The 20,868-nt window shown below is 36.8% G+C and overlaps 2 protein-coding genes across 3 annotated transcripts in view; both read left to right on the forward strand.

Annotated features, from left to right (window-relative positions):
- The window catches only part of rgs12a (regulator of G protein signaling 12a), a 38,791-nt gene extending 27,714 nt beyond the window's left edge, over positions 1-11,077 (forward strand). Inside the window, exons 9-18 of one of the 2 annotated variants that reach the window (XM_084404167.1) lie at positions 1,150-1,294; positions 1,986-2,074; positions 2,461-2,667; positions 2,782-2,855; positions 3,129-3,255; positions 5,152-5,242; positions 5,599-5,657; positions 5,969-6,083; positions 6,790-7,248; positions 10,355-11,077. In XM_084404167.1, coding sequence (XP_084260293.1) covers positions 1,150-1,294; positions 1,986-2,074; positions 2,461-2,667; positions 2,782-2,855; positions 3,129-3,255; positions 5,152-5,242; positions 5,599-5,657; positions 5,969-6,083; positions 6,790-7,248; positions 10,355-10,626 — 1,638 coding nt within the window. In that variant the 3' untranslated portion in view covers positions 10,627-11,077. The remainder of the gene's footprint in view (positions 1-1,149; positions 1,295-1,985; positions 2,075-2,460; positions 2,668-2,781; positions 2,856-3,128; positions 3,256-5,151; positions 5,243-5,598; positions 5,658-5,968; positions 6,084-6,789; positions 7,249-10,354) is intronic. The other variant, XM_084404168.1, reaches the window with a different exon arrangement.
- A 1,052-nt stretch (positions 11,078-12,129) lies between these two features.
- znf16l (zinc finger protein 16 like) lies at positions 12,130-20,699 on the forward strand. Its single transcript, XM_084404559.1, has 3 exons — positions 12,130-13,966; positions 14,709-14,891; positions 18,029-20,699. Exons 1-3 carry the CDS (start codon positions 13,201-13,203, stop codon positions 18,736-18,738), a joined length of 1,659 nt encoding a protein of 552 aa, XP_084260685.1. The 5' UTR covers positions 12,130-13,200; the 3' UTR covers positions 18,739-20,699.
- The last annotated feature ends 169 nt before the right edge of the window (positions 20,700-20,868 follow it).

The raw sequence follows: 20,868 nt of genomic DNA on the forward strand, positions 1-20,868 counted from the left end.
AAATCCATAAAACTATTAAAATTAAATGTACATTTTGAAACTTTTTTTGTCCATAATTAACTAAATTCAAGTCAATACACCATGAATTCTTCTTCCAAAACGTGTTTTTGTCTTACCCTGATTCACTATGGTAAGTGTTTATATTTTAGACTGGGCAGGATGGTTTTTGTGGAAAGTTGCGTATATATGTCACTCGCCTGTCTCGTAATATACGTACATAGAGAAAAGTTGCTCCGGCTACTTTGACGCATCTGTGGTGTGGGAGTGGCAGAGGTTAGTTGTCACAACGAGTGAGAAAGATTGAACATCTCCAACCTCCGGGTAATCACCTGTTAAAAACAAAGATCAGAAGAGAGTCTGCTGGCAAAAAGAGAACTTGACAAAGATGGTAATAAAACAAAAATCAACATTGACTTGGCTTTTCGGAGATGGAGGGATTTGAAATGTTGTAAAAGCGACACGGAGATAGCATTTTTATTACTCAACAGGTGAGAAAGGTATTTTATTGAACAGATAAACTGCCATATGTAGCTCTAACAGAGTTATTTGTAAAGCATTATCTATTGTGAAGGGTCAATTCATTATGGTTGTAGTGCTGTGCTGGAATAAAAAAATGTAAGGAAGTAAAGTGCCGTTTTATGTACCGTATCCATGGGTAAAGCTACAGTAACGTCTTCAGCTAGTCAGCTTGAGATCCTTTCCATCTAAACTGGTTATATCTCTGAAGTCTAGTAGGGAATGTTTCATGAGCAGTGGATAACCATATTCATCCACACAGTCACACAGAGACAAAGCACAACCAAAACAATGTTCTTCTGCAAAATACATGCAGTTTGTGTGACCTCTAGAGGGCCAAAAGTTACATAGTGTACCTTTTAATATGGAAATATCATTAAATATTAAAACCATTTTATTTAATTTCCAGGAAAAATAATTACATTTTGGTATACATTTACCTTGATATAAAATAATATAATAATGTAAAATTATAAGATTATATAATATAAAATATTCCATGGTATAACATTTTGTCCATACTGCCCACTGCTTATTTTCATGCTATAAAGCATTTATTGGACGTAAAGTATACTGACATTTCCTGATTCACTGCCATGGTGTTCTGTCTAATTGTGTCATGTTGTTTTACAGGAAAATAAGAAGCCCAAAACAGGCAGGTCAAGTGATGACCTCAGAGAGAAACACTCTGATAAGAAAAATGGCTTCTTCTCCTGGTACAGATATCCAAGTATTGGGAAAGGACAAAAGAAAAGAGAAGCCCCTGATTTACCTTACAGTGAGTTTCAAAACAATGTCTCATGATTTCATTTCTTGCTTTCATAACATCTTATATTTTCGTAGATATGACCCAGTCTGCTGTTGATGTAGCAACGAGTACTTATATTGATCATGCTTAATAAGACTGCATTTAAGGCATGTAAACGCTTTAAAAAGTGTTCTTTTGAAAGGAAAACATCATAAACAGTTTTACAAAACTTGATAGACACACACCTAGGCTTATTTTTTCCCTATTACGTGTTGAATTGGATGTGAATGTATTTAATGATGTCCTGTCAGCTTATTCAATGTGCACACATCTAATTATGTGTTTTTTCAACTGGGGTTGATTTTTATGAAAAACATATTTCAGCTTCTTTCTTTTTGTCACTTAAAATGTGCAGGAAAAGCATGTGTTTTGTTTTTTCATAAACTTTCATCCTATCTATACAAAATATCTTCCTCATTTATTATTTCTAATGCCTTTAATGTATAGATTTTGTCCCAGACCCAGACTTTCCTACTTAAAAAATTAAAACACCATTTTTTGAAACAAAGAACTTCCTTAAGTTAATTTGTTGATTATACGTTTTGGTATTTATGGTATTTTGGTAATTTTTTTGTACGTTGTAAACACACTCTGAAATCATTTTAATGTATAATATATGACATTTGCCATGTTGTGATTGGTTATCCATATGTGTGGACAGACTGTAATGGGCGGAGAGAGTCTCAGGGTTCACTGTCTTCTGGTGCGAGTCAAGAGCTCAACACTACTTGTTCCGGAGGAAAGAATGAGGTAAAAGGATTGGGAGTTACATTAGGGAGTTTAGGAGTGCACTATTTAAAACACTAGGGAGTTACAAAAATACTTCGCCATTAGACATGCAAGTGGAGGCTTTTTCAGCAAATCAAAGCAAGAATTGTGATCGTACAGTACAGTGATTTTACCACAGGTAACGGGGGTGTTCTTAGTGCAACATAACAAAACATTATTTTGTGTTCCTTTAATAAAAATATTAATAGACCATTTTTCCACTACTAATATGACATAATATGTTTCATTAAACTTAACTGTTGGCTCTTTACAGTTGCCAGGCAGCATAGCAATTTGTCACATGAACAAACCAATGTTTTTGCTTCTCTGGGTGTTTTTTTTTATTATAATTTTTTGTGTCTGAAAAGCAGTGTGAGCTGAGACGTTCAGGTTCTGTTTGGGAAAAGGACAAAGATCGATGCAGCAGGACGTGTACAGTAATCCTGCCCGACGGCTCAAGCTGCTCCATTCCTCTACGACAGGGCGCCTCCATCAGACAGGTGCTGCTAGAGCTCTGTCAAAAACAGCACATTAACCTGGCTGCTGTCGACCTCTTCCTCACAGGAGGAGAGAAGGTAGAGAGACCCTTCACAAGCTTTAGAATGTCTGCTTTAGTTATACTGTGAATGCTAAACTTGAGCTTTGTCTGTGATTTCCTTTCCCCCGCCCTCTCATTGTTCCCTTCTTAGCCTTTGGTGTTGGACCAGGATAGTAATACCCTCAGCTCCCGAGAACTTCGTCTTGAGAAACGCACTTTGTTCAGGTACATTTTGTTGTTATCATCTCTCTCACACACAGATGATCTGGAAATATTCAAACGCTCAGTTGAAAGTTCATGATAATCCCTGAACATTTAATGACCCAAATGGAGTCCTGTTATTTTGACTTTTATATTCAGTAGGAAGTCGTCTACAATACCAGCACAATCTGTTTTCTCTAAGAGGACCATATGTCATAAATGTAGAAAGACTATCAAACAAATGTCTTGTGGTTGGCGCTAAACTATAAATAAATCCACCCTGTTTTCTATTTTCAGACTGGACCTGGTACCCATTAACAGATCGGTTGGGTTGAAAGCAAAACCCACAAAGCCTGTGACTGAGGTTCTGCGTCCTGTGGTTGCCAAGTATGGACTCCACCTTGGCGATTTGGTGGCCAGAATAGTAAGTGATTGGCTGTGACCAATTACACATACAGTATGTGACCCTGGATCACAAAACCAGTCACAAGTCGCACGGGTATATTTGTGGCAACAGCCAACAATACATTGTATGGGTCAAAATGATCGATTTTTCATTTATGCCAAAAATCATTAGGATATTAAGTAAACATCATGTTCCATGAAGATATTTTGTAAATTTCCTACTGTAAATATATTATAAAACCTTTATTTTTGTGAGTAAATGCAGCACAATCGTGAACATTAATGGACAACTTTAAAGGCGATTTTCTAAATGCTTTGATTTTTTTGCACCCTCAGATTCCAGATTTTCATATAGTCGTATCTCGGCCAAATATTGTCCTATCCTAACAAACCATACACAAATGGAAAGCTTATTTATTCAGCTTTCGAATTGACCCATATGACTGGGTTTGTGGTCCAGGGTCACATATGGTTGGTACGATCCGTTGTATATTTTTGCATTGCACACAGTGCACACTGTTGGTACAGATTTAAATTCAGTCTTAATAATCCAAAAATGTCTCATCTAATTTACATTTTTATAATGTTACAGCAAATTTAAAATAATAGGATTTCCTGGTGTGAAATGTACACGCAACTGGTTCAGTCTCATAGGGTGTGGAGTTATGTGGTATAGCAGGAACGCTGCTTCTCCGCTGCAGTTTTTCCCCTCTTAAACAGTGCTCATCTGAGCCATCTTTTAGAAGTTAATGGAAGACAGCACTAAGCAGAGAGGAACGACTGTACTGGCTTGAAAACAAAGCCACTTCCCAGCTCTGCAAAGTATGAAAGCTAGTTTATTTTTAGCCAGTGGTCTATGAAGCTTTTACTTCTATCGCACAGACGTTCAGCATTAACCTTCAGAAGCAAAGAAGATCTATGTGACGCTAGAATGTGGGGCATAGCTAAAACTACAGATATAGTAGCAGGTGCTAACATTTCATATTGCAGTGTTTGGTACCTAGAAGAATGTTATGGCTTCAAAATTATTTAAGTTAAAAACAAGCAAAAACTGTCCAGAAGACATTCCAGAAGATGTGAAATGTGCAGCTTGTATTTTTGTTCAAGTGCTTATTTAAATTCTTCCACACAAAATTGTGTGTTATTTGAGCTATAGAATTGTCTAAATATTCCTTTTAGCTATGGGGAATACTGTTCAGGGTGTTGAGTCTTGCATTACCATCGTTTTTGTGAATGCAGTTTGCTCATTTAAACAGTACTTTGTGTATAGTTATATCATATAATCATGACAGGATTTTAAAAAATACCAACTGTAATTGTACACAGGCAAGGTAATTAAGCAATTTTATCAGTAGTCTTGTGTTAACATGCATTATTGGCAGGAGTATAAAGCAGCGTTTCTCAACTGGTGGGACCCAAAAGTGGGTCGCAAGACCGGTTTGAGTGGGTCACGGAGTGTGTAGTCAAAGAAACAACAACAACAAAACTTTTTTACTTTTATTTTGAAAGACGTGCGTGCGTGAATGCTGTTGACTCCTCTGAGGTTTTACTTTTCTGTCAGATAGAGCGCGCTTTTCCATTCCTCTGTGCTACTATTCCATTGTTTTACCATGAAAATGGGATGACGGACGTGTTTGATGTTTTTTGCAGTGTCTTGTGCATGGCATGGCATCATTTTTAAAAAATAAAAGTAAAAGTCTATTACTATACACACCATTTTGTTTGACAAACTGAGATATGCATAGAAATAATTTTCTGTGGTAATCACGAGTATGCAACAGTCTTTTAGAGCTTATATTGTACTGAAACGGGAACATTCCTTCTAGAACTTAAACCTGTATGTGTCAAAGAATCAATAACTGTAAAGTTGTCACATTCAAGAGGCTAATGCTATTTTTTTTTTTTACATTTTTAGAGTGGCGAGACAGAGATTCTGGATCTTGGAGTGCCCATATCAAACCTTGATGGTCTACGAGTTGTATTGGAGAGGGCTGATCCAGCCAAAGGTACACACACACACACACACACACACACACTGATTTATATTCTATCTCCTAAACCTACCGATTACAGAAAATGTTCTGCATTTTTACATTTTCAGAAAACATCATTTAGTATGATTTATGAGCTGTTTCCTCATGGGGATCAAAAAATGTTCCCACAAAGTAACAAATTACTGGTATTACTATCCTTGTGGGGGCATTTGTTCCTCATAACGTAGGGAATACCTGAACCACACACACACATACATGGCCTTGTGCACTATTTACTTTTCCACTGCTCCCTGATAATATCAAGTAATTGTGTTCACGGTCATTTCAACATTCCTTTGTGTAATTGTTTTGTTGTATTCCTTCACCAGACAAGTCTAAAACACTCAACTCCAAAACACCAGCTGCCATGAAAGGTCTCCTACGAGAGGTGAGAGTGACTTCAGTAAATGTGATAGTGTGAGAATGTCCTGCCTGCTTCGTTCCTCTAAATACCCACATGTTGATTCATCCAACATACTCAGATGCATTTACAACATTCTCTGTATATTACTAACTCTAAACATGTGTGGATGTGCTGAGCATGAACTTGTGGGTACATGCATGCTAACAGCTTTTTCCAGCGTTCAGACAAAATTCCTATTTTATATAGGGAAATAAAACCTTCATGAACATGTCAGTCTGTAAGACATTCAGCCAAATACTGAAGTCGTCCTACATCTGTATTTGCTGCATTGCTAGAGAGACGACAGCTCGGCAGGGAAATCGTTGAAAGGAGATGCTGAAGACAAGCATCCCCGGACAGCTGCGTCAGAGAGGAAGAAAGGGAAAAAGAATCATATTGATGAAGCAGAAGGTACTTATTTTACACTTTACGCTGACTTTTCAGTGGTATTATGTACACAGTTTTTGTCAAAAGGTATTTGAGAACTTAAGTCACATCTACAAATGTGTTTGCCTCACAGTTTAGCTTGAAAAGAGTATTCTTTCTTTAAAATGGTTTATTTTTCCATTGTTATTTTTATTTATTTATTTATATATCATTATAGTATTTATTCATGTTTTGAATTAGCTTTTTTATATTTTCAGTTGTATAAAAATTTTAGTTTGTTTTTGTAACTTTGTAGGTGTTTTTATTTGTTTTTAAAAATGTTGGTCTTGTTTTATTTTATTTTTAGTTTGTCGTTTTATCGTGTGTATATATATATACACTTTTTTTTATTTCAATATTATTTAAATTAACAAAATTTTTTTTAATAGTTTTAGTTTACAATAACAACACTATATATATATATAGTGAAAATGAATAGATATAGATAGTAATCTTTTTTATATATATTTATATAGTGAAAATAAATGAATATATATATATATATATATATATATATATATATATATATATATATATATATTTTTTTTTTTTTTTTTAATTGGCTGAAATATCCCAATACTTTTTGGGTCAAGAAACTGTACCATGTTTTGTCTTTCGGCTTAATTTTATCTGGGTTACATGCTGTAATGGTTACTGTTTACTTATAGTCTAAATCACTCTTCTTTTGTAGAATTTTTCGAGTTGTTGAGTCGTGCCCAGAGCAGTCGCGTCGATGACCAGAGAGGCTTGCTGAGAAAAGAAGATCTCGTGCTTCCCGACTTTCTCCGTGTGAATCCTGATCCCGAACCCCAACCTCCTGCCTGCTCGACCCCCACCTCCCATAAACCCGGCCACACCACCACAAACCCCCAACCCCCTAAACCCAGCTCCTCTAACGGACACCCCCGTGCACCCAGCCCTGACTCGATCCCTTTCATCACCCCACTCTCCCCTATCCTACGCCCCACTGGTCCCCAGGGCCCGGAGGAGGAAGGGCTGGGCGATCTGACTCTGGTGGGGGAGGGGGACATCACCAGCCCGAACTCCACTCTGCTTCCGTCTCCACCGATCTCTCCGCCTCCTTATGAGGGCAGTCTACCTGAGGCCGACTTCACTCCTCCGGCATGCGTTCACAAGCGGCCCAGCCCAGGTATTTCTTCCGCCTGACTAGCCGTGAGTGTCGCTGTGTGTGTGTGCGTGTGGTGGGTGGCGTGTCTGAATGGAGTAGTGTAGTATTAAAAACACGCATCCCAAATTCATCTGACGAGACTGACATACACTTGATAGTGTTGATCTCACTAATACCATATTCAGAATTACATACACTTCTGTTGAAAAGTTTGGGGTATGTAAGTTATTTCTGTATATAGTAAAAACAGTAATATTGGGAAATATTATTACAATTTAAAGTAGCTATTTTTGTATTTGAATATATTTTAAAATGTAATTTATTCCTGTGATCAAAGCTGAATTTTCAGCATCATTATTCCAGACTTCAGTGTCACATGATCCTTCAGAAATCATGCTGATTTGCTGCCTAATCAACATTTCATATTATCAGCATTGAAAATTGTGCTGCTTAATATTTTTTGTAGAAACCGTGATACTTTTTTTGAATGGAAATCTATTTATTTGAAATAGAAATCCTTTTGTAATGTCTTTACAGTCACTTTTGATCAATTTGATGCTTTTTTTATACAAGAAAAGTTTTGACCCCAAACTTTTGAATGATAGTGTAGCCGCTATTGAAATGAAATACTAGTGTACTGCATACTGCAGAGTATTTACTATAAACTGCCTGATGCCTCTTTAAGAATAGCATGTGAAACGATATGGATTATGCACATAACCATCATTTTAACATGACCTAATTACAAGAAAAAATGATAAACACACAAAAATATGGTTATCTTGCCGTTCTTTCATCAGATAAAGGGTTAGATTGCATTGCATTGTGGGATGTAGTGTTCTATGCACTGCCGTGTATTCTGTTCTACCCTACATTTATCAAATCTAGTAGGGCATCTGGGTATTCACAGTATACATGTTATTTAATACAGAAATAGTATGAGTGTTATGCTATGCAATTCAGCTCAGAGCTCATTTATTTGTGGACTATGTGATGTGTTGAAAGCTTTAAATTAACAAGACATTCATTTGTCTTCCCTGTTTTGACGCATCCTTATAAAAATAAGACATCATGCTGTAATGTATATCAAAGACTACAATACAAAGACTGTGCTGCTTACAGTGTTTCTGAGGGTTGTAAATAATCATTTTTGTTCTGTCTTTTTTACTTTTCCTTTTGATACAAGCTGTGCAAATATGTCTCTACCCATCTAATCACCATTGCCTAAAGTGCCATTCAACAAAGCTGAATTTCAGATTCACGCTATGTCCTGCATTATCAAACATTGTTGATTTTCCTGCCATCCTGTCTCCTTTGTAGTTGATCATGTTGATTCTGTGTGAATCTGATCATATCTAATAAATGATAGCAAAATCAGACTAGACTTGCTTGTGATCTTGTGTGACATCCCTACACTTCTGTTCAGTTTCATCTATCCTGGTGTAATCATGTTTCTTTATGCTCCATTCTTTACTTTTTGGCATCTTAACTTTCTATATGTCTAATTTTTTTTTTCCTTTTCTTTTTTTCATTCATACTTGCATCGATTGCATTTGAAACTTATACTGGAGCCTTGTTGTTGATTCAGATTACTAATCTAGAAACCAGTCAGATACCTCCAAGCATCATTGGTAACATTGCATTTATCCTATAATAATCAAAAATCTCTGATATGGTGTACAGCATGTTTTTGCACAAAAATAATATTTCCAACCTACCAAAGCTGCTAAAATAAGATTTCACTGCATGAAAAGTGACCTATGAGAGCATGAGGTGAAGAAAGCTCTGCCATCTACATCATTTGCCTGTTTCCAATGAACATAAACTAGAAATGCTCCTCTCAACACCCCTTATTCTAACTCCTCTTTAGTTTTTTATAGTCATTTAATTTGACTAAACCGGTCATTCTTCAAATGAGTGGTGCAGGGATGACGTATTTTTGTAGGCCAACCCGGAAGTCAGCATCACCCTGGTTCCCTCGACAAAAACCCAATAGGATTTTTCCATTGGCTTTTGGATTGCTGCAGAAAATAAGGTCTGTGACAAACAAAAGTTTATGATTCTTACACGTTATGTTCATCGTGATTATCTTAACCAATGAACACAACTTTTATGAAGTCTGAAGCGTAAATACAATCGGGGCAGACGTCAAAAGCTAAACGTAGGCTACAAACAAACTACACCGCATGACTTCAATGTCACCATCACGAACTGACACGAAGCTTCCGACAACTTTTTTCAGTCTTTGATATAACCAGTTTAGATGGAAAAGATAAAAAAATAATAATAATAATTAAAAGTTCGAGTTATAATATTTGGGGTGTGAAAGCGGAGTTTACCTTTTCGGCTGATGACGTTTAATGTCTGCGACATTAACCTTTGTAGTCCCATTTAGCCACTTGTTAATAGCAACCGCCTTTTTCAAGTCAAAATCAAAAGAATAAAACGTGAAAATATCTTGAGCTTGTGTTCACCACAGACCTCATTTTTTTAAGCATTTAACCAAAACCCCATTTAAGCCCTTTTTAACTCGCTTCCAGGTTTTGGCCTACAAAATTACGTCATCCCTGCGCCACTCTATATTTATATAATACACATAACAATAAAAAATTAATTGTAATCATTTTTTTTTAATCATTAATAAAGTAACGACACCATCCTGACATTATTTTTGGGCTGAGTTTTGATTGATTGATTTATTTGAAAACTAATGGGGACATACTGCCACCTTGTGGTTTGGTGTCACTGTCAAATTAATGTTGCTCACTAATGAGCAATAATAAAAAAGTGAACGATTGGACATTTTTCCTAATTATTGTTATATTATTCATAATAGTGTCCTAGAACATGCTGTCTCATAATTAATTTGAACTTTATGCGGCCTATATTTAATTTATTTCTTTATTTTAACCGTATATATGTAGCCTATACCAGAGCATTTCCGTGGTCTGAACGAAATGAGGATGTGATAATCATGCCACTAAATCAAGTTGAAAATCCAACCTAAACCTTACTTTCATTTAGCTTGAATACAACAGTCAGATTCTTCTGGTTCCCCGTTCCCACGTTCTCTCTGTATGTTTCTTTTTTCTGTGCTTCGCTGACTTGTTTGCAAACTTTTCTCCAGGTACAGAGGAAGGAAGCTTGTGTACTTCAGCGGTCAGTAACCAGCACCCCTCCTCAACACCCCAAGTGGACTCCTCTGTGCGGGACAGGGGGGTCGGTGTGGAGGGGGTCACTCTGGAGGACAGCTTCGAGGGTTACAAAGCCGAGCTTCGCCAGTGCCAGAACAAAATGAGAAATGGCATTCACCCCTCCACAGAAGCGTCCCGTCCCCTCAGCGGGGTGCTGGAAGTCAACGAGAGCGACACAGTGCAATATAAAGCCACGTTTGTCTGAAGGAAGCTGCTTGTTGGACATTTTCAAAGACTGATGCGGAGCCAAAATGTGCATGTGGAAAATATTGTGTATGTTAATAATGCAACCTAAGATTGAAGAGGTTATTCATTCATATTTTGTAACTCACGACCATTCTTTATTTAATGATGATTAAAGAAAACTCTGTGTTCAGTGTTAGATTGGAGTCATAGTGCACATCAGAATATCAGTGTAACTAGTTGGTTAATATAGTGGGAGGTAAGGTAAATGCAAATGGTTTCAGTAGTTATAGTGGAACGTAATGCAACAATTCCCATACATTTCTTTAAATGGATTTTATTTTTATTTTTCTTGTATTGTAATTGTGGAATTGCAAACACATCTAGTCTTGTTTAACACGGACTCGGTTATAAAAGCCACAAAAATGGATGATTATTAATTATTAAAAATGCATTAAAATTTTTTTTTATTATTTTTGTCTGTGTGTGCAAATATGTGTTTGTTGTAACATACTTTTAAAGAAAAAAAATGTATGACCCAAGTGCTGCTGTGTAGATACTTACAAATTGTAGTCGGTTACTGATTCCAAATTACATGACAAAAATTGTAGTTAGTAACGTAATCCATTACATTAAACATTTAAGGTATATAATCAAGACTATTTTGAGATTATTTTGACCTAACCTGTTTATCACACTGATTTGAATGGGATAATCTTGCACCATATTGATATAAAAATACAAAGAGAAAGAAAATATATTCCATTCTTTGTTATCAACAACATGAAGTGCATTAAATATTACATTAGGTCAGGGTTTCCCAGACGGGGGTTCATGCGTTTAATAAAAGCTATTAAAGGGATAGTTCACCCAAAAATGAAAATTCATCATTTACTCGCCCTTAAGTTGTTCCGAACCTGTAGGAATGTCTTTTTTCCTTTTGAACACAGAAGGTATTGTGAAGAATGTCAAACAGTTGACGGGCCAACATTGACTTCCATAGTATCTTCCTCTCTCCATATAACCAATGCACTGCCATTGTGAGAATAACATGTCATCAAACAACAACCGTGTGAAAGGAAGCACACCAATAACAAGTGAGATTGTAAGTGTACAAAGTCGAGTCTAAAAAGAGTCTAACGTGCCCTTAACTTAAAACAGATTTTGTCCTGCTTCAAAACCAGAGATAAAGCAAACAAAAGGGCATTTTTATAGAGTTCTTTTATTCTTGGTCTTAAATAGACCTGACTCATTCCTAGCTTTGATATACTGTGCTTTGCAGCTCACACTATTTTTAACAGCACAGATAGTGTCTTTAACGAGACGAATATATGAAGTGTAATTTTAAATTATGCAGTTTATACTTTGTATAAAATATTAAAATAGCCTACTTTAAGCACACACCAGTTCATCACTACATGACCTCATAAAAACTATTACACTTCATACTTTTTACTGTATCGTCCTGAAAACCAGATTTTTTTTTGCTGTGGATTTAGTTTTTTTTATAATTTTTTTTAGGTCATTACATTGTTTGGCGCATAAGAAACAAATTGAATAAAGACATTTTTGAAAAAATATATTTTATTCCTATGTTATGCTATGCCCGCTGTAGAGGACACCAGGACCCATTTACTAAGAAAATGAAAAGACATGAAGTGGCAAAAACAATGGTGTGTTTTTTAACATTAACATTTTTAGTTTTCAAGCTTTTTTTATCCAAACTTTACATAAAGATGATTCTCAACTATGTTATGAAAGATATAACAGAATGATTTGATATACCATTTTACTTTATGCAATATGCATGTAAACATCAATTCTCTTTCCATACAATGCGTCTATACACTGTAATTATGTGTTCTTGGGGCAACATGTAGCCTAATAAAAAAGACGTGTAAGTAATAATTGGGAATATTTTCATTAGAATATCTCATATTTCATAAGACTATTGATATAGGATATAATTTATTTCCCTATTCACTTGTTATGTCTCCAAAATGCCTGATAAACATGGTGTAAGTCCTGATGTCCTCTACAGAGGGTCAGGTATGAAATCGATGCCCTGTTTCGTACCAGAAAGTCATATTCTGATTTGAAACCCCACAACGTTTTCCTGAGATGTTGATTTCTGACAAACAATTAGAACATGAGTCAGATTTAAATGCTAATTACAAAATATTATAATGTTTCCATAAGAGTGCTAAATTCCCAGACAGCAAAATAGTGTCGGCCCAGATCCAGCCCACATCTGGTACATGTGTACATCCCAGATTTGGGTTTGATCATTCAGTCATTTTTAAAGACCAAGAAGAGGGAGTTGTCAAGGGGAAACCTCCAAACATCTGGTATCTCTGCAAAGCCCTGAATGTGGGGCTCTTTACAAACAGGGAAATTAGCTCAAATGTAATGTTTTCTACAGAGGAAAACCCTCCATTGATGGGTCTCAGAAGGATTGTCCGCTATACCCAGTCATTTATAAAAATACAAAGTATCTAGTCTGCCTGTCTGTTTTTGCAGCTACAGGATGGCTCTATAGAGGGCGCTGTTCATATACTCCACTTCCGAGGTGAGAGGAAGTTCTTCAGGTTGTTCTATGGTGTCCGTACATTTGGTGTCCATCACGATCAAAACACTGTCCCATCCGCGCTGCGTCCCTGCGCTCTTCAGCATGAGCCGAAAAAGAAACCACTGCTACATGGAAACAGGCCCGTCTTCTGAGTCCCAGGCCGCGTTCATGGACAACACGGGCTCCTTCAGCCGAGACGACGAGGATTTCTCCGAGCTCGAGCCCGACGAGCAGCTGGTGTGCTCGGTGACCGAGATCACGGAGCACCTGGGCAGAAACATCACGGTGGTGCTCGAGTCCGCGCTGTCCGAGATACGCAAACTGGTCGGAGTCCGGATCCGAGTCCTGAAGATGGAGCTCCGCGAGAAAACCGACGAGATCGAGCTCCTGAAGGCCAAGCTGGAGTCGACGGAGAAAGACGGGAGGGTTTCTAACTCCAGCACCCTGGACGTCAGGAAACCAGAGCACCAACCGGGCCAGAAACACAGCGCCGACCCGAAGAAAAGCAAACCCGGGACGCCCGTGGTGAAGAAGGAGAACATCAACGCCATCTGCGACTATCTGATGAAGGATAAGAACCAGCGGGGCGCTGCTGAAGTGGAGAGCGACCACAGCAGTCAGGCCTTCGGGTCCGACGCGCAGCCGCACGCGTCGCTGAGCCTGTGGACGGACAGCGGGTCCGCGGACACGGACGCGGACGCGGACATCTTCAACATGCTGCCCTCCGCCAGCAAGCGCTTGTATGACTATGAGTGGATGGCAGGGGTCGAGCTCAACTCAGCCGAGTTTAAAGGTACTGCTCAATCCAGTCTTGTGGACACGGACTGTGGTAGCCTATGCATGTAACGTTAGTTGTATATTATATGCATTGTATTTTACGCGTGTACATATAGTTTGCATGCATTGCCGTACTCATGTTATAGTATGCATGCATTTATAGTAGTTGAATATAGGTGTATGAAGTATGCATGCATTGTATCATTATATGCATGCATTGATATATACGTGTTGTGTATGAGTGTGTGTGTATATATATATATATATATATATATATATATATAATATGTGCATATAATTTATATTATGCATGCATTATAGAATACATATAGATGCATATAGTGCTATAAACCATGCATTTATGCATGTTGTACACATGCATTGCAGTGTGTTTATAGTATACGTGCAAATATAGTATTATGAATGCTATGCATATTTGCATCTAGTACGCATTCTTTGTAATATGTGTACATTTGCATATGTTTGCTTATAATGTAGTACATGTATACAGGTATTCATTTCAAATGCTGTTGTTGCTGCAATATTTTATGCTCAAATGGGTTTTCTGTTTCTTGCTTTATACATTTAATTGTACCAGCCTCGCTTCAGTTATTTATTTAATTCACATGTAATGACGGCTGACATGTCAAAGGTGTTTGAGGGGGCAAAAATACAAATTTAAAGCTGAACATTGACTGAAAAAATTAACAAAACCCAGAGCGTGTTGTAGTTATCCCTGTGCTCCTCTGCTTCTTTAGGTGATGCTGAAACCAAATGCGAGGACGTTCCCCCTGTGGATGAGGATGAAGAAAATGAAGACTCTGAAGGAGGAAGAGGAAGTCTGAGGTCGGTGTCTGATCATTTCCCTCTGGACACTCAGGGCTCCCCTCGAGAGGACAGGAGCAGCCCAGCGGAGGACAGTATGGACAGAATGGAGCCAGGTCAGTGTTTTCAAAGAAAGGGAACGTAGCAGTTTCAGGTCAATTCCAGCTGGGAATAACTGTGTGTTGTGCACTTCTGACTCTTATCTGAACATTTAAGTGATCTTTATGCACTAATACAACATTTTTCTACCGATAGTTTGATTATCTCTCCAGACTAATGTTGTACACAGGGAACGCTCTCCTCTAGTACATTACTGTAATATTAGAGTAACAACAGAGCCCAAACTATTTTATTCAACTGCTATTTATTTTCTGATACAATATAAAGTTTGAAATGTTTGCATACAAGTCAGTTGCACATAATGTAGTTTTCAGGAATGCTTGTCTTCATAACAAATGTATTCAAAATATACATATATAATTAACAGTAAATAAGCTCCTCTCTGGTGTTTTTATAGCTAACTAACAAACTGTGAATACTGAATAACTTTCCTAATGTAGATACAACGTTAAATTAACATATTGTGCACAAGCTGTTTTATTGACGTCTTTCTGCTGTTGAAACACTGATTGCGAGATTACGTGAGACATGATTCATTTCGGTAAGTTGTTCTGTATCCTTCCACATACCTTTTGATGTTCATGCATGTTTATCGAGCTGTAACTTGTATTAAAGTGGAAGAACAGACTGAACCGAGGCACTACAGCGATCTGTCACGTCACATTTAAGAGCGTCAAAACACTGTTTATTACTTGAATTTCTTGATAAAATGGTCGTTTTTAGGACGACCTAAAACTTTGACTTTTCACAAGGTTTTGAAGTAGCCTATTAAAATCATTCTGATATTCTGATACATATCGCGATATTGCGATATGTACATGTGATATTTTGATCATTTCGATATATAACACACAGCCCTAATTCCGAGCGAATGTGAAGTAGAGGATAAGAGAGTTTGTTTAAATGGTGTAAATTAAATACTGATTTGGTTATTGGTTAACATTATCCAAAATAACTAATTTATTAACACATTTTCTCTGGAATACAATACATTGGTGAATCATTCACCATATGACCTGGAATGTGCATTTAGAATAAAATCACTTGTTTTTATGCTTCTGCCTAAACATGCTATGCATCACCCAAAACATGAAAGTTGATTCATTTATCACCTTCACGGTGTTCCAAACTCATATTACTTTCTTTATTTTATGTAACAAAGGGATACACTACCAGTAAAAAATGTGGGGTTTGTAAGATTTTTAAATGTTTTTTGAAAAAAGTATCACCAAAGCTGCATTTATTTAATCTAAAATACAGTAAAAACTGTATTGAAATATTATTACAATTTAAAATAACTGTTTTCTTTGTATTTTTTATTCCTGTGAATTTTCAGCATTACTACTCCAGTCTTCAGTGTCACATGATCCTTCAGAAATCATTCTAATATGCTGATTTGATGCTCAAGAAAGATTTATTATTATTATCAGTGTTGAAAACAGTTGTGCTGCGTAATGTTTCTGAAACCAGTGGTACAAGAAATCAATCTTTCATTAATATCTTTACTTCTCTTTTGATCAATTTAATATGGAAGCTTGTTTCCGCCACTGAATAATAAATAAATAATAATAATTGCGACTTTTTATCTCACAATTGCGAGTTTATATCTCGCAATTCTGACTTTTTTTACATCTCACAATTCTGACTTTATAACACGCAATTGCGACTTTATATCATGCAATTCTGACTTTATATCTCCCAATTACGACTTTATTTCTCAGAATTGCGACTTTATATCTCGTAATTGCGACTTTATATCTCGCAATTGCGACTTTATATCTCGCGATTGTGACTTTATTTCTCAGAATTGCGACTTTATATCTTGCGATTGCGACTTTATTTCTCAGAATTGCGACTTTATATCTCGCGATTGCGACTTTATTTCTCAGAATTGCGACTTTTTATCTTTATATCTCGCGATTGCGACTTTATTTCTCAGAATTGCAACTTTATCAAAACACATCTGTTTAGCTATGCATTTACTGAATGAGCACTGTGCCACTGTTCGTCCGACTGTTTGTACTGTACTGTATTTTATTTTATTTTTCTAAACTGTTTTAATTATTCTTATTTCTTTTATTATTTTTATTTTTTCTATGTAAAGCACTTTGAATTGCCATTGTGTATGAAATGTGCTATATAAATAAACTTGCCTTGCCTTGCCTTGCCTTTATATCTCGCAATTGCGACTTTATTTCTCAGAATTGCGACTTTATATCTCGCGATTGCGACTTTATTTCTCAGAATTGCGACTTTTTATCTCGCGATTGCGACTTTATTTCTCAGAATTGCGACTTTATATCTCGCGATTGCGACTTTATTTCTCAGAATTGCGACTTTTTATCTCGCGATTGCGACTTTATTTCTCAGAATTGCGACTTTATATCTCGCGATTGCGACTTTATTTCTCAGAATTGCGACTTTATATCTCGCAATTGCGACTTTATTTCTCAGAATTGCGACTTTATTTCTCGCAATTCTGAGAAAAAAAGTCAGAATTGTGAGAATTTTATTTATTATTTATTTATTATTCAGTGGCGGAAACAAGCTTCCATAATTTAATGCATCCTTACTGAGTTTTAATTTGTTTTTTAAAAAATCTTACTGACGCCAAACATTTCAACTGTTGTCAAAATTAGACATTCATTGTATGAAAAAATAGATTGATAGTAGTAATAATGGTAACACTTTACAATAAGGTTCATTAGTTAACATTAGGTAATGTATCAACTAACAATGAACAATACATTTGTTACAGTATTTATTAATCTTTGTTAATGTTAGTTAATAAAAATCCAGCTGTTCATTGTTTGTTCATGTTAGTTCACAGTGCATTAACTAATGTTAACAAATACAACCTTTAATTTTTAATAATGTATTAGTAAATGTTGAAATTAATATTAACTAAGATTAATAAATGCTGTAGAAGTATTGTTCATTCTTAGTATATGTTAACTAATGAACCTTATTGTAAAGTGTCACCGTAATAATAACTATGGAAGAAAGTAAGTCGTACAGGTTTTAAACAACTGAGGGTGAGATGATAGAATTTTCATTTTTGTATGAACTATCTCTTTAAATCCTCTTGAAGTGATTGTGAAACATGATTTGATTTCCCGCCGCTCTCTTCCAGGTCAGCAGTTCTCCTCTCACACCTTCATCTGCCCCTTCTGTGGAACCCTTTGCCCGGACTCGTCTTTCCTGGAGGAACACGTCAAGCTGATGCATCATGAGGAGAGCGCCCTGCAGTCTCCGCCGGGCAGCTCTTCCTCTCGCGGGGAGGGCGACTCGGGCGAGGCGGGGCGAGCTCAGGGAGGCCCGGAAGGACCCGCTGGCAGGGGCGCGCGGGAGAAGAAAGTGGAGGGCGGCTACGAGTGCGGCGACTGTGGCCGGCATTTCAACTATCTGGGAAACTTGCGGCAGCACCAGCGCATCCACACCGGCGAGAAGCCCTTCGTTTGTCCCGAGTGCGGAGAGCGTTTCCGTCACGCCGCGCGTCTCAAGAGCCACCGCCTCAGCCACAGCGGAGCCCAGAGCCCCTTCCCGTGCCCGCAGTGCGGTAAGGGCTTCCCAGTGCTGTCCGGACTGAAGCGTCACCAGCGCGTGCACACGGGAGAGAGCCCGTACGCCTGTCCCCAGTGCGGTCGCAGGTTCAAAGAGCTGGGCAACTTATACACACACATGCGCATTCACAGCGGCGCTACGCCCTACACTTGCTACCAGTGTGGGCGGAGCTTCAGGCATCTGGGCACATATAAGAGTCATCGCTGTATGCCGGCCACCCAGTTACCCAGCGGACACAGTCCAGCGTGGGCGCAGGAAGACAAGGTGCAAACTGGGTGATAGCCAGGTGACAGATTGTTCAAAAAGTGGTTCATTACTTCCTCAACTGCTGGTTCAGGATCAATTTCAAACCCGATTGGCTGAAGAAAGACGTGAGAAATGTCGCTATGACAGGATCAGGTTTCATCATGAACAAGAAGCTGTATGAATTGGCGCATCTTTCTCATTTAAGTCATGTTTAACGGTAAATTGCTGCTCGTTAAATGTTCGTTTTTGAAACATTTCGCAATAATATCTTCCAACTTCAAACATAGAAGGTGTTTGAATGTCCATACATGGTATTTCAAGATGACTTCATCTTTTTATAAACTTTTTTTTTGTAAAGAATTTTTTTACTTTGATTATTTTTTTTTTAGATAGTAGGTCCACAAGGCCAGATTAACTGCCTTACAAAAATAATTTTACAATCGTTTAAGTTAAATTAAATAATGATACATTTACAATGACTCAATATGACATGACCTTTTCCACACTTTACAAAAAAGTACCATGGTAACAGACTAATACAATGTTACTTAGATATATATACACATTGTATTGAATAGTTATCATATTTATGTAATACGTACACTGTTGTTCAAAAGTTTGGGGTTGGTAAGATTTTTTAAATGTTTTTGAAAGACATTTGGTTTATGATCATAAATACAGTAAAAACAGTAATATTGTGAAATATTATTACGAATTAAAATAACTGTTTTCAGGTTTTATTACATTTGAATGTAATTTAGTCCTATGATGATACTTTTTTTTTTTTAAGTATTCTTTGACGAATAGAAAAATTTATCTCAGCATTTACTTGAAATGGAAATAATGTAATGTTATAAATGCCTTTACTACTATCACTTTTGATCAACTTAAAGGTGCACTATGTACATTTTTTTTTATTTGAAATGTACAACATCACGAATCCATCTTCCAAACCGTGTTTTTGTCTTATCCTGAATCACTACGGTACGCCTATAATAAAGGTTTATATTCGGACTATTTCAGACCGGGCGCGAAGATAACCGTTGCGGAGTAGTCCAGTACCTGCGTGACTCGTCATATAGGTAAACACAGAGAAGTAGTTCCGGCTACAATGTTCTTCCGCAAAACGCACGCAGTTTTGTAATGTATGAAATAACAACAACTTTTGAACACTAGTGTACAAAGAATACCATGGTATGTATCCGAATGCAAATCCAGTCATTAGTAATCAAGTAATCCAATAATCAAGTTATCATAAATGCTAGTGAAAATGTAGATGATAATCTGCAATGTACTCATTTCTATTAGAGTTGACAAGCATACAACTGATCTAATACCATTTTTAATACAACTGAAGTTTGTTTCAGCAACTCAAAATCATGTTATTGAAAAATCAGGTAGTTAACAGTGTCATTTTGAAAAGATATTATTCTCTCGAGCACTTTAAAGAAGTGCCGTTTTGAGTGCTGCCATCGTGCGGATGGCTTATGTTACTGCATCGGTGTCACCTGGGAGTCAGTGTATCTGTATTTTCAATTTGTTCCAATTGTGATCTCACTATTAACGCGTTTTTTATTTATATTAGTGAATTTGTTTATATATGTCTACCTGTATTTTAACAACTTACGTTTGGGAAAAAAAATATACAACCTGAATGGAAAAATATGGCTAACCAGGACACACACACACACACAATGATGGAAATGACTGAATGAAGTGTACTAAGTGTTCAAAATGCAAGCAATGCATCAGATGGATCTTTAAGATTTTTTTTTTTTTTCATAGTGCTAATATCAAGATATCCTGAATGTTACGCATTAAATAGGACATAAGGTACATTTTATTATTATTATTATTTCTCAATCGAATGATCTGTACAAGTCAACCTAAACTAATAAATAATATTAAGCTATGGTTCTAGTTATTTAGCCTATAAGCGGTTATTGACATCATGACATTTTATCAAAGCACATTAAAAATAACACTTGTGTATGAAGTGGTGTTTTTTTTTTTTTTACCTGACTAAATTGCTATGGACACAAATAGTTATTGAAACAGGCTGAGTGAATGTCTTTGACAGGTTGAACGCAGTTGCAGTCACTCTTCCTGGAAATATGCCTCTCAGGGTTTGCATTAGAAAAAAAGCTGAGGTGAACATATATA

The sequence above is a fragment of the Rutilus rutilus genome, assembly GCF_951802725.1.
Source record: "Rutilus rutilus genome assembly, chromosome: 3".
NCBI lineage: Eukaryota > Metazoa > Chordata > Actinopteri > Cypriniformes > Leuciscidae > Rutilus > Rutilus rutilus.

Coding starts and splice junctions, on each gene's coding strand:
- znf16l (XM_084404559.1), top strand. CDS start 13,201: ATGGTGTCCGTACATTTGGTGTCCATCACGATCAAAACACTGTCCCAT. Junction 13,967..14,708: donor CAACTCAGCCGAGTTTAAAG/GTACTGCTCAAT, acceptor CTGCTTCTTTAG/GTGATGCTGAAACCAAATGC. Junction 14,892..18,028: donor TATGGACAGAATGGAGCCAG/GTCAGTGTTTTC, acceptor GCTCTCTTCCAG/GTCAGCAGTTCTCCTCTCAC.